Raw genomic sequence first — 12,446 nt, 5'->3', positions numbered from 1 at the left:
GTTTTTAATATTCGGTTGGGAGCTGCCCGGAGTGGCTGGGGAAACCCAGGCAGATGGGCGGGGTATAAATAATAATAATAATTTTATTTTTATTTTTATTATTATTGGTGCATCCTGAGATTTTTTGGGGTGGGGTGGAGCAGGATGGAGCTCAATGAGAAATTTGATACCTCAACAGATGCTAATGGCACATCAAGCGTGTTGTTCAGTTCGACGCAAGCACAGCAAATGCATGGGATCTGTTCATCGGACTCATCCCGAGGCTCTTTTGCTTTTCGCTTCAAACGATGCAAGTTTCTAGTCCTCGGCGCTGCAAAGATAGCCCGTTCTCATTGAAAAAGCAGAAAGCCAGAGGGCCCAGGTGATGTTAGCTTTCCTGCTGGGATGTGTGGGCTTCAGAGCTGGCGTTCATAAGAGGTGCATTGCAAGAGGCATGCAAAGTTTACATGGGGCCTTGGAATGCTTCCTGCAGGGTTTGGGTTATGTTGGGCTCCCTCCGCTGCTTCAGCACAGAAAGTGGAGAGGTGGTGTTGTGTAGTGGTCAGAGTGCAGAACTAGGACCTGGGAGAGACCCGAGTTCAAATCCCCACTTACCCTGGAGCTCTGTGGGTGAGACCTTGGGCCAATCAGTCACTCTCAGCCTAACCTACCTCTCAGGATTGTCATGGGGATTAATTGGGGAGGGGGAGAACTGTGTCTTCCTTTTCTTCTCCCTTCCCTCTTCTCCTGCAGTTACTCTTTCCTCTCCTTTTGGCTAACAGATCTCTATTAGATAGATAGATAGATAGATAGATAGATAGATAGATGATAGATACAGTGGTGCCCCGCAAGACGAATGCCTCGCAAGACGGAAAACTCGCTAGACGAAAGAGTTTTCCGTTTTGGAGGTGCTTCGCAAAACGAATTTCCTATGGGCTTGCTTCGCAAGACGACAATGTCTTGCGAGTTCCTGCTGGTTTCCCCCCCCCTTTTTCTAAGCCGCTAAGCCGCTTATCAGCTGATCCGATCAGCAGATAAGCCGCTAAAAGCCGCTAATAGCGCTAATCCGCTAATCCATCAATGGGCTTGCTTTGCAAGACGAAAAAACCGCTAGACGAAGAGAATCACAGAACGGATTCTTTTCGTCTTGCGAGGCACCACTGTAGATAATTTATTACTGTTGGAGACCAGCTTATAAAACACAATTGGGGGTACAGTCACAGAAGGAAAACAAACAATTAAAACAATGTACAACAATAAATTTAAAAACAATGTACAGCAATAAACTACCGCAGGGAGCTGACCCAGAGTCACTCATAGAACAGAGTTTGGGGATTTTCTTAACGAACTAGTTTGGGTTGGGGGTTGGTCTGCGCCTACAGATCTGTACACAGAATCTGGCGACCATCCGGGTCGTCTTCTGATCTTTGCCTAACAGGAAAAGGTCGATTTTTTGCTTTTCCGGGAGGTCAGCGAGCCTCACCAGCAGGGGATCAATGGTCTCACTACGTGCCTCTTCATAAAAGGGGCATCTCTATAATCATACACTCTCTCCCCACAATCCAGGTGGAAATGTTTGGGGTCACTGCCAACGAGACTGGGTTCGAAAGCGAGGCCCTGCTGGACGAATTCCTGGCCGTGCAGAAAGAGATCTTCTCTGACCTGGGACTGCACTACAAGTAGGGAGTCGCGCAAGAGCTGGGGGGGGCAGCTGAGGGACCCCCCGCTCACCGTTGGCTGCTGGGGACGTGGGTGTGTGATCACTGAGGGGGAAGGAGGGCTGCTAGCCCAGCCAGCAGAGACATGTCTGGTTGCATCCCGTACCCACCTTAGAGGGTATACTTAGGCATGTTTAAAATACAGTACTAACAAAGCAAAGCAACGTCCAGGGAACATCAGAATGCTGCAGCACAATTGCTGACAGGAGCGAGAACTCGCCAGCCTATCACGCCCGTGCTCAGAGACCTGTGGTAGCTGCTCATTTGCCAGGCCCAATTCAAGGTGTTACTATTAGCGCATAAAGCCTTTAACAGTTCAGTACAGTTTACCTACAAGATACTTAGAAAGTTGAGGTCATTTTACCGTATTTTTTGCTTTATAAGACTCACTTTTTCCCTCCTAAAAAGTAAGGGGAAATGTGTGTGCGTCTTATGGAGTGAATGCAGGCTGCGCAGCTATCCCAGAAGCCAGAACAGCAAGAGGGATCGCTGCTTTCACTGCGCAGCTCCCTCTTGCTGTTCTGGCTTCTGAGATTCAGAATATTTTTTTCTTGTTTTCCTCCTCCAAAAACTAGGTGCGTCTTGTGGTCTGGTGCGTCTTACAGAGCGAAAAATACGGTGATCTGTTTCTGTATTTTAACTTTTGTGTGCTGTAAACTATTACAACTTTTTCTTGAGTTTGCTGTTTTATCTTTTGTAAATGGCTTTGAGGGTTTGCTTGCTTTCTTGTTTTCAGTCCAGCGGTGTATGAGTTCTACGAAATAAGGCCAAAAAAGGTAATCTCACTTATTTACTTAGCAATTCTCAGGCAGCAAGACCTGGATAGAGAAGGCCAATCAGGTTGTTCCCAACTTTCATGGCTGCCGTTACGCATCTGATCCCAATTTCTCTTTACCGATAGGGTCCTGGATATGCCCACACAGGAACTGGGCCTACCTGCATACAGGAAATTCGACATTGAGGCCTGGATGCCCGGCCGGGACAAGTATGGAGAGGTGAGTGCGGGAAGAGTCTGCTCGCTCCTGAATCTCTGGTCCAAGGGCCAACCCAACCCCAAGGTGGAAGAAGCGCTGGGGAGAGTCCGATAGATCCTTCTCAATCTTGTTCTGCAGAGAAGCAACGCAGAAGGATAAGAAGAACACAGGAATGTAGAAAATCGGACTGTGGATCCATCTAGCTTAGTATTGTCTTCACAGTCTAGAGACTTCCCCTCCCTCCCTCTCCTGCGAAACTCTCCCCCTTTAATTCTGAGGGTGGTGGGGCCTTAACCCGAGGTACTATTTCTGGGTTAGCGGAGTCTGTAACCTGAAGCATACGCAACCCGAGGTACCACTGTATCTGGAGCAACTTTGGGGGAAATAGAAGCAGGGCGGCTTATGGCGTGGGAGCTGCTGGGAAAACTGCTGGGCTGTCTACAGCCCGGCCTCCCACAATACCCAAGGGGTAAAGGTAAAGGGACCCCTGACCATTAGGTCCAGTCATGGCCGACTCTGGGGTTGCGGCACTTATCTTGCTTTACTGGCCGAGGGAGCCGGCGTACAGCTTTGGTCATGTGGCCAGCATGACTAAGCCGCTTCTGGCGAACCAGAGCAGCGCACGGAAACGCCGTTTACCTTCCCGCTGGAGCGGTACCTATTTAGCTACTTGCACTTGACGTGCTTTCGAACTGCTGGGTTGGCAGGAGCAGGGACCGAGCAATGGGAGCTCACCCCGTCACGGGGATTCGAACCGTCTACCTTCTGATCGGCAAGCCCTTGCTGCTGTAGTAGCATACATAAATGAATTTCTATACAATTTAGGTAGTTCTGGTCCTATAATTGCCAAAAGAAAGACTTCTGGGTTGTTGTTTTTTATAAAAGTTATTTTGAACCTCCTTTTCAATTCATTGTTTATCGTTTGATGATGACAAAATCTGACTCTCGTGTTTACAATCATTTCTGAGATCTGCCTGCAAGGGCCCCCAACACAACTTCTGCCTTGGCCAGTTATGTGTCTGCCCTTCGTTTCCCCTGCTAGATCTCCAGTGCCTCCAACTGCACAGACTATCAGAGCCGCCGGCTGAACATCATGTACTACAACCAGGAAGGCCGCCTGTCTTATGCGCACACGGTAAGCTGGGCCCTGGCCCTGTGGCCTGAGATACAGGGATGGGTGGGGAGAAGGAGAGGCCAGGTGTCGATAACCTGTGCTTTTCCCCCCTCCTGAACCCGATGCCACACTGGGGGCCTCCAGCGTCTCAGCACAGCCGTCTGTTCTTTGCAGGTCAACGGCACAGCCTGTGCTGTTCCCCGGATGCTCATTGCCCTCCTGGAATCCAACCAGCGCAAGGTTCGTTGCTGGCATAATCATCATTATCATCATCATCTGTCATCCCCGCCAAGCTAAGCAGTTGGCCCCTTACCGCTCTCGCCCTGACCTCGCCACTGTGATCCACGCGATGGTCACCTCCAGACTGGATTATTGTAACTCGCTCTACGTGGGGCTGCCCTTGAGACTGACCCAGAAACTCCAGCGGGTGCAGAATGCCGCGCCGAGACTCCTTACAGGGTCTTCACTGCGAGATCACATTCACACAGTGCTATACCAGCTGCACTGGCTCCCGGTGGAGTACAGGATCAGGTTCAAGGTGCTGGTTTTAACCTTTAAAGCCCTATACGGCCTAGGACCCTCGTACCTATGGGACCGCCTCTCCTGGTATGCCCCACAGAGAAACCTACGGTCTGCAAATAATAACATCCTCCAGGTCCCAGGCCGCAGAGAGGTTAGGCTGGCCTCAACTAGAGCCAGGGCCTTCTCGGCTGCGGCTCCAATCTGGTGGAATGCTCTGTCACAAGAGACTAGGGCCCTGCGGGACCTGACATCTTTCCGCAGGGCCTGCAAGACAGAGTTGTTCCGCCAGGCCTTTGGTCAGGGCGCAGCCTGACTCCCTCCTCTGGCAACCTGCACAGAATTTTGCTTAATTGGTTGCCATCAATTTGATTTAATTAATTTTTATAATGAAATATTTTTAGATTGTGTGACTATTTGACTGTTTGATTATTTGATTGTTGTTAGCCGCCCTGAGCCCAGCTTCGGCTGGGGAGGGCGGGATATAAATAATTTATTATTATTATTATTATTATTATTATTATTATTATTATTATTATTATTATTATTAATGACCCACTCATCTGGCTGGGTTTCCCCAGCCACTCAAATATTTTATTGCAGGGGCCAGGGGAACCTCAGCCCCTAGGAGTTTGCTTCTGTGGATTGTTCCAAGAGGTCTATAGCTTCCATCCACTCCAGGGCTGATGGGGATTTTGGGGCGTACCCTGTTAGAAACAAGTTTGGTGTGGGTATGACGCTGTGGTTCCCCCCCCCCCATTTTTTTAAAATTAATTTTCCAAAAAAAAAATTAAAACAAACAAACATACAGCCTAGTTGTAATTAAACCAATCTTAATCACATTGTTGAGTGACTTCCTCAAATCCTCCTGATTGAATTTCATTGTATATCATTTTAACAGTTTTCCAAAGTCAGTTTTCTCAAAAAAATTAACTTGATCACTTAACATCTTACTTTCTTTCTAATTTAGCTTTAATCATCTTAATTCCTATCCTTAAATATTTAAATCCTAAGCCTATCTAATATTTGCAAGCTTTTCCAATTAAGTTATCTTAACATATTTAGCTAAATAGTCTTTAAATTTCATCCGTTTGATGCTGTGCTGTTACAGTCATACCTCAGATTACAGACGCTTCAGGTTGCATTTTTTTCTGTTTACGGACTGCTGAAACCCAGAAGTACTGGAACGGGTGACTTCCGGGTTTCAGCAGTCGCGCATGCGCAGAAGCGCTAAATCACGCTTTGCTCATGCGCAGAAACACCAAATTGCAACCCACTGCGGGTTGCGAACATGCGTCCCACACAGATCACATTTGCAACCCGAGTGTCCACTGTATTCTTCTTATTTATTGAATTTATAGACCGCCCTGTATCCAGAGGTCTCAGGGCAGTTCACAGAATAACCAGGGCGGTTCGCAGAATGTTGCGCAGAGGGCAGAAGTTGGCCGACACAGGATCCTCAAACCCTCTCCTCTACCTTTGTCCCTCTTCTTGTAGGACGGCAGCGTTCGGGTACCAGACGTCCTCCAGCCGCTGATGGGCACAGAAATCATCGGCAAGCCCAGCTACACTCCGTTGAAATACATCGGCCCAAACCAGCCCAAAAGACACTGAACACACACCCCCACCCCAAATCCTGGGGTGCCTTGGAAAATCTGAGATGGTCAAGAAGTCCAGAGACCCAGGAGAGGAAGGAAGGATGAGCGCTTGAATAGTGACACTGCCTTGAGGGTGGGGTGGGTGACTTTGGATGGGGGGGGGCCTGAAATGCCAACGAGGTGACCTTTACCCCCAATTGGGCACTGTGGAGAGAGAGAGCTCACCTCTTCAGGGTAGAGGGGAATATGAGCTGTCCTTCCCAAGGTGATCTTCATGGACCCAGAGCGCTTCCAGAAAAGGCTGGCTGTGAAGTCCCAACATGCGACTTGGGACAGGAATCCCTAATGCCCTTCCCTGGAGTTCCTGCCATTTTCCCATCAGCCAGACTCCAGTTAGCGGCTTCCTCTATTGTCTTAACCTCTATTGTATTTTGTTGGTGGGGAGGCGGGGTACATTGATCAGAACCGTCGACGGAACAGAGAAGACATTCGCCCAATAAAAATCGCTAATGAAAACGTCTGTTGGCTTCTAGCAGTGATGGTTTTGGCATGCTGCGTCCCCTGGGATGCGGGTGGCGTTGTGGTCTAAACCACTGAGCCTAGGGCTTGCCGATCAGAAGGTCGGTGGTTCAAATCCCCGCGATGGGGTGAGCTCCTGTTGCTCGGTCCCTGCTCCTGCCAACCTAGCAGTTCGAAAGCACGTCAAAGTGCAAGTAGATAAATAGGTACCACTCCGGCGGGAAGGTAAACAGCGTTTCTGTGCGCTGCTCTAGTTTCGCCAGAAGCGGCTTAGTCATGCTGGCCACATGACCCGGAAGCTGTACACTGGCTCCCTTGGCCAGTAAAGCGAGATGAGCGCTGCAACCCCAGTCGGTCGTGACTGGACCTAACAGTTGGGTCCCTTTACCTTTACCCCTGGGGTATTGTGGGAGGTTGGGATGTGGACAGCCCAGCAGTTTTCCCAGCAGCTCCCAAGCCATAAACCGCCCTGCTTCTATTTCCCCCAAAGTTGCTCCAGACACAGTGGTACCTCGGGTTACGTACGCTTCAGGTTACATACGCTTCAGGTTACAGACTCCGCTAACCAAGAAATAGTACCTCTCGTTAAGAACGTTGCTTCAGGATGAGAACAGAAATTGTGCTCCGGCGGCACGGCAGCAGCAGGAGGCTCCATTAGCTAAAGTAGTGCTTCAGGTTAAGAACAGTTTCAGGTTAAGAACGGACCTCCGGAACGAATTAAGTTCTTAACCCGAGGTACCACTGTAGTTCAAAGGTGGCTCCCTCACAGCCTTCCCCTCTTGAAATTCCCAGCCAAGATTTTGCATACTTATGGAATATTATCGAATCCTAGAACTGGAAGGGGTCCCAAGGGTCATCTAGCCCAACCCCCCACAATGCAGGAATCTTTTGACCCAATGTGGGGCTCGAACTCACAACCCCGAGATTTAGAGCCTCCTGCTCTACCAGCTGAGCTATCTCAGCTAGAGAGAGAAGCATGGAACCATAAGGAAACTTCCTTTATGAGGAAAGGTAGCAGCATTTGGGACTCCTTAGTTTAGCGGGACGCGGGTGGTGCTGTGGGTTAAACCACAGAGCCTAGGGCTTGCCGATCAGAAGGTCAGCGGTTTGAATCCCCGCGACAGGGTGAGCTCCCGTTGCTCAGTCCCTGCTCCTGCCAACCTAACAATTTGAAAGCATGCTAGTCCAAGTAGATAAATAGGTACAGCTCCAGTGGGAAGGTAAACGGCGTTTCCGTGCGCTGCTCTGGTTCGCCAGAAGTGGCTTAGTCATGCTGGCCACATGATCCAGAAGCTGTACACTGGCTCCCTCGGCCAATAAAGCGAGATGAGCTCCACAACCCCAGAGTCGTCCGTGACTGCACCTAATGGTCAGGGGTCCCTTTACCTTTACCTTTAGACAAAAAGCAAGAGGTGATATGATAGGTGCTTATAAAAAGATGCATGGCATGGAGAAAAATGGATAGAAATAAGTTTTTCTCCCGCTTGGAACTCGTAGAATGTGTGGAAACCCTGTGACGATTCAGGGCAGAGAGAATCGCAGAACCGTAGTGTGGGGAGGGACCTTCAAGGATCATCCAGTCGAACCTGCTGCGAGCCAGGATTCTCAGCTAAAGCATCCCTGACAGATGGTCACCCAACCTCTGCTTAAAAACCTCCGAGGAAGGAGAGTTCATCACCTCTGAAGGGAGACCAGTCCATTGTTGAACAACTCTTACTGTCAAAAAGCTTTTTTTCTTGATGTTTAGTTAGAATCCCATTTCTTGTAACCAGGTGGGCGAGGTATAAATAAAGCATTATTATTATTATTATTATTATTATTATTATTATTATTATTATTATTATTATGTATTTCGCACAGCGCGCTATGGAACTCGTTCCCATGGGAGATGGTGACGGCCCCCAATTAATTTGGTGTTTTTTTTAAAAAAAAAATTATTAGGAATTTCAACATAACATTTTATCAAAAAACATATCATCCTTAATCCCCCCCTTATTTTCTCCCTCCCCCCAACTATAACCCCCCTCCCCTCCCTCCCCAGACTTCCCTCAGCTCCTTTCTCTGGTTTATCAACATACGTTATTCTCTGCAAGTTACCAAATCGTATAGATCCTTAATTGATCCAGATATTGTCTATAAAAAGTTTGTGGATGTTTATTCAACACCTGCCAAGGAGTCCTATTCACTTTGTTGTTTCTTTCAATACTTTGTAAAGGCTTCCCATTCATCTTTAAAGTCACAGTTATCCTTGTCACGTAATTTAGGTGTCAGTTTTGCCAGTTCTGCATAGTCCATTAGTTTCTCTTGCCACAGTTCTTTGTGACGGCCCCCAATTTGGATGGCTCTAAAATGGTATTGTGGTGCTTTAGCTACAAAGTGTGGCTTTGCGTCTTAGCCTAGCACAGTCTCCCAGGTGAGACTCTGGGTTCGATGCCTGAAACCATTGCCCGACTTGGAGAGTTTAAATAAATAAATACTGTCACTAGGGTGGCGGTGAGAGCGGGTTGATACGGAATGGGGACCCAAAAGGGAGTCAAGTGTGTTTGAAAGAGAGAGAACATCCTTTTGTGATTTGACCCAGCTCCACCCTCCTTCCCAAACGCTCTTTATAGGACTCGGACGCACCTGCCTCACAGCTGCCGTCTCTGCAAAGTGGTCGCAAACCACAATGGCTCCCTCGGGTGTGGCATTGAGAAATTGTCTCCGAACAAAAGCTGAGCCCGCAGGGGAAAAGGAAGGGCGTCAGAGGCAGCAGCTGGAGTTAAGCTTAACCCGTCTTGCTGCGCAAACTCTCTTCCCATGCCAGATCCTACAGAACAAGAAGCGAGGCGACACATTGAAAGGTGGACCAGCTGCTGCAAAGAGTTGCGGGCTTCGGACGTCACGCGTGGTTAAATTTTTCTCTCCTTTTGTTTTATTGGTTTGTTAACAGACGTAGCAAAGAGGAAGAAAACAAAGAATAAAAAATCAAAACCGTAAAGTGTCACGGCCTGGAAGGACAAAAGTACGAAGATACGTACGACGTATTAACTCATATTTGTGAAGTATGTTACAAATAACAGTAGTACCTCAGGTTACATACGCTTCAGGTTACATACACTTCAGGTTACAGACTCCGCTAACCCAGAAATAGTACTTCAGGTTAAGAACTTTGCTTCAGGATGAGAACAGAAATCGTGCTCCGGCGGTGCGGCGGCAGCAGGAGGCCCCATTAGCTAAAGTGGTGCTTCAGGTTAAGAACAGTTTCAGGTTAAGTACGGACCTCCGGAACGAATTAAGTATTTAACCTGAGGTACCACTGTAATAAAAATTGATTCAAATACAAGCATTCTCCACCTGTGAGTTCCATCGTTCTTGAGGGGAAAGGTTCTTCAATGAGCCAGACATTTGCATATACCAGTGACATGGAATGACATGTGCCTCAATATTTGTATAAGAAATAAAATCATGCCATATATATATGGTCGTTCAAGCTCTGCCCTTTATATACTTTCTGTTAAATTTTCTATATAGGGCTGTTTCCAATGATAGTTGTACTGTACAGTGGTACCTCAGGTTAAGTACTTAATTCGTTCCGGAGGTCCGCCAGCTCCATCTGGTATGCAGGCTGAGACCCTACCTGCCCACAGACTGTCTCACCAGAGTGGTGCATGCTCTGGTTATCTCCCACTTGGACTACTGCAATGTGCTCTACGTGAGGCTACCTTTGAAGGTGACCCGGAAACTACAACTAATCCAGAATGCGGCAGCTAGACTGGTGACTGGGACTGGCCGCTGGGACCACATAACACCGGTCCTGAGAGATCTGCATTGGCTCCCAGTACGTTTCCGAGCACAATTCAAAGTGTTGGTGCTGACCTTTAAAGCCCTAAACGGCCTCAAAGGCCCAGTATACCTGAAGGAGCATCTCCACCCCCCATCGTTCTGCCCAGACAGTGAGGTCCAGTGCCGAGGGCCTTCTGGCAGTTCCATCACTGTGAGAAGCCAAATTACAGGGAACCAGGCAGAGGGCCTTCTCGGTGGTGGCACCTGGCCTGTGGAATGCCCTCTCACCAGATGTCAAAGAGAAGAACATCTACCTGAGACACCTGAAGGCAGCCCTGTTTAGGGAAGCTTTTAATATTTGATGCATTACTGTATTTTAATATTCTGTTGGGAGCCACCCAGAGTGGCTGGGGAAGCCCAGCCAGATGGGTGGGGTATAAATAATAATAATAATAATAATAATAATAATAATAATAATAAATTAATAATAATAATAATAATAATAATAATAATAATAATAATAATAATAAATTAATAATAATAATAATAATAATAATAAATTAATAATAATAATAATAATAATAATAATAATAATAATAAATTAATAATAATAATAATAATAATAATAATAATAATAATAATAATAATTAAGTGAACCCTTTTTCCAGATAAGTGGTTGTTGAGTTGCAGCCATAGACTGCATTCTCTGTCCACTTACTTGCAGGTTAGGCCCCGTTGAACTTAGTGCAATGCCTTTCAAAGTAAATACGCATAGGATCTGACTTCCAGCCAGGTCATCCTTTCCCTTTTTTTAAATAAAACAAATTGCAAGAGTCAAGTTTGTCCCAAGAACATAAGACTATAAGAAGTGATCTGCCGGATGAGGCCAAGGTTCCATCTAGTTCAGCATCCTGTCCTCCCAGGGGCCAACCATGCCTGTGGGAAACCCGTAAGCAGGATAGGACCACGAGAGCCCCTCTTCCCTGTTAGAATTCCTGCTCCATGACTGCAGTCATGGGATTGTTGTCTTTCACATGACAGTGTGTGTTGACTCCACAGAGTGGGAAGTGACGGAGACAGGATGTTTGTGTTCCTGTGTTCTGTGAAGTGGGACTATTGTCCTTTGTTTTTTCTCTTTGCTGTCTGATGCTAGAGAGAGAGGGAGCCATGTTGCAGTGCTCCGTGTGTGTTTATATGTAAATAAAGTAGATTAGCCAAAATGCTGAGTTGCTGAGGTCTGTTACACAACTGCGCAAACTCTGCGGATCCCTAAGTGTGCCGGTGTCTGTTGGCATCGGTCGCTGTGATCTTCGGGCTGAAGAAAGCTTTTGAAGCTCCCGAACGAAAGACCAGGAGGGAGAGAACATGCCGGTTGGGCATGTGTCTCTGCCAGGGTCCTACTCGAGTGTAGGCTGAGCTCCCTCGTGGTTTCCAGCAACTGGTATTCAGAAGCATTGTTTAATCCTCTCTTTTAAGCCATCCAGGTGGGTGAACCCTTATTGCCTTCTGTGGGAGTGAGTTCCACAGTTTAACTATCTCTTGAAGAGCTCCTTCCTTTTACCTGTCTTGAAAGGGAGAAAATAAAGCGTTAAAATCGAGATGTGGAAAATATGGAAACAACGAGGAGAGACAGGACTGAGATTTGGATATGCTCCAAGCTCCAGACTGTGGGAAGCCCCCCAAAATTAATAATTATAATTTGGATGATAATTTAGTCTTTTTATTTTAGTTTTTTATTTTAATTGGATTATGATCTGATATGTTAATTAGATGTTTTTTACAGTCATAAAAGGTAAAGGTAAAGGGACCCCTGACAATTACGGTAGGTCCAGTCATGGCCGACTCTGGGGTTGTGGTGCTCATCTCGCTTTATTGGCCGAGGGAGCCGGCGTACAGCTTCTGGGTCATGTGGCCAGCATGACTAAGCCTCTTCTGGCGAACCAGAGCAGCGCAAGGAAACGCCATTTACCTTCCCGCCGGAGCGGTACCTATTTATCTACTTGCACTTTGACATGCTTTCGAACTGCTAGGTTGGCAGAAGCAGGGACCGAGCAACAGGAGCTCACCCCGTCGCGGGGTTTCGAACTGCCAACCTTCTGATTGGCAAGTCCTAGGCTCCGTGGTTTAACCCACAGCACCACCCGCGCCCCTCGTGTTAAATGTGCTTCAGGTTGAGCATTTTCAGGTTACGCGCCACGGTGACACGGAAGTAACGGAGCACGTTACTTACTGGTTTCGCCACTCGCACCTGCGCAGACAC

General features: G+C 47.4%; 1 protein-coding gene and 1 long non-coding RNA gene across 2 annotated transcripts in view; one reads left to right on the top strand and one right to left on the bottom strand.

The window, feature by feature from the left end:
* The window catches only part of SARS2 (seryl-tRNA synthetase 2, mitochondrial), a 32,873-nt gene extending 26,451 nt beyond the window's left edge, over positions 1-6,422 (top strand). The window contains exons 12-16 of the mRNA XM_081200443.1: positions 1,546-1,658; positions 2,599-2,692; positions 3,714-3,806; positions 3,960-4,025; positions 5,802-6,422. Of these exons, the coding sequence (XP_081056569.1) occupies positions 1,546-1,658; positions 2,599-2,692; positions 3,714-3,806; positions 3,960-4,025; positions 5,802-5,918 (483 nt within the window). The 3' untranslated portion in view covers positions 5,919-6,422. The remainder of the gene's footprint in view (positions 1-1,545; positions 1,659-2,598; positions 2,693-3,713; positions 3,807-3,959; positions 4,026-5,801) is intronic.
* Positions 143-803, bottom strand: LOC308590676. Its single transcript, XR_014009865.1, has 2 exons — positions 562-803; positions 143-462 (listed from the first exon to the last, which is right to left on the bottom strand). It is a non-coding gene; the product is annotated as an uncharacterized lncRNA (long non-coding RNA).
* Positions 6,423-12,446: the final 6,024 nt, after the last annotated feature.

This window comes from Podarcis bocagei, assembly GCF_964188305.1.
Source record: "Podarcis bocagei genome assembly, chromosome: 7".
NCBI classification, from domain to species: Eukaryota; Metazoa; Chordata; class Lepidosauria; order Squamata; family Lacertidae; genus Podarcis; species Podarcis bocagei.
Note: the sequence above shows the minus strand (reverse complement) of the source record. Positions and strands in the feature narration are given on the sequence as shown.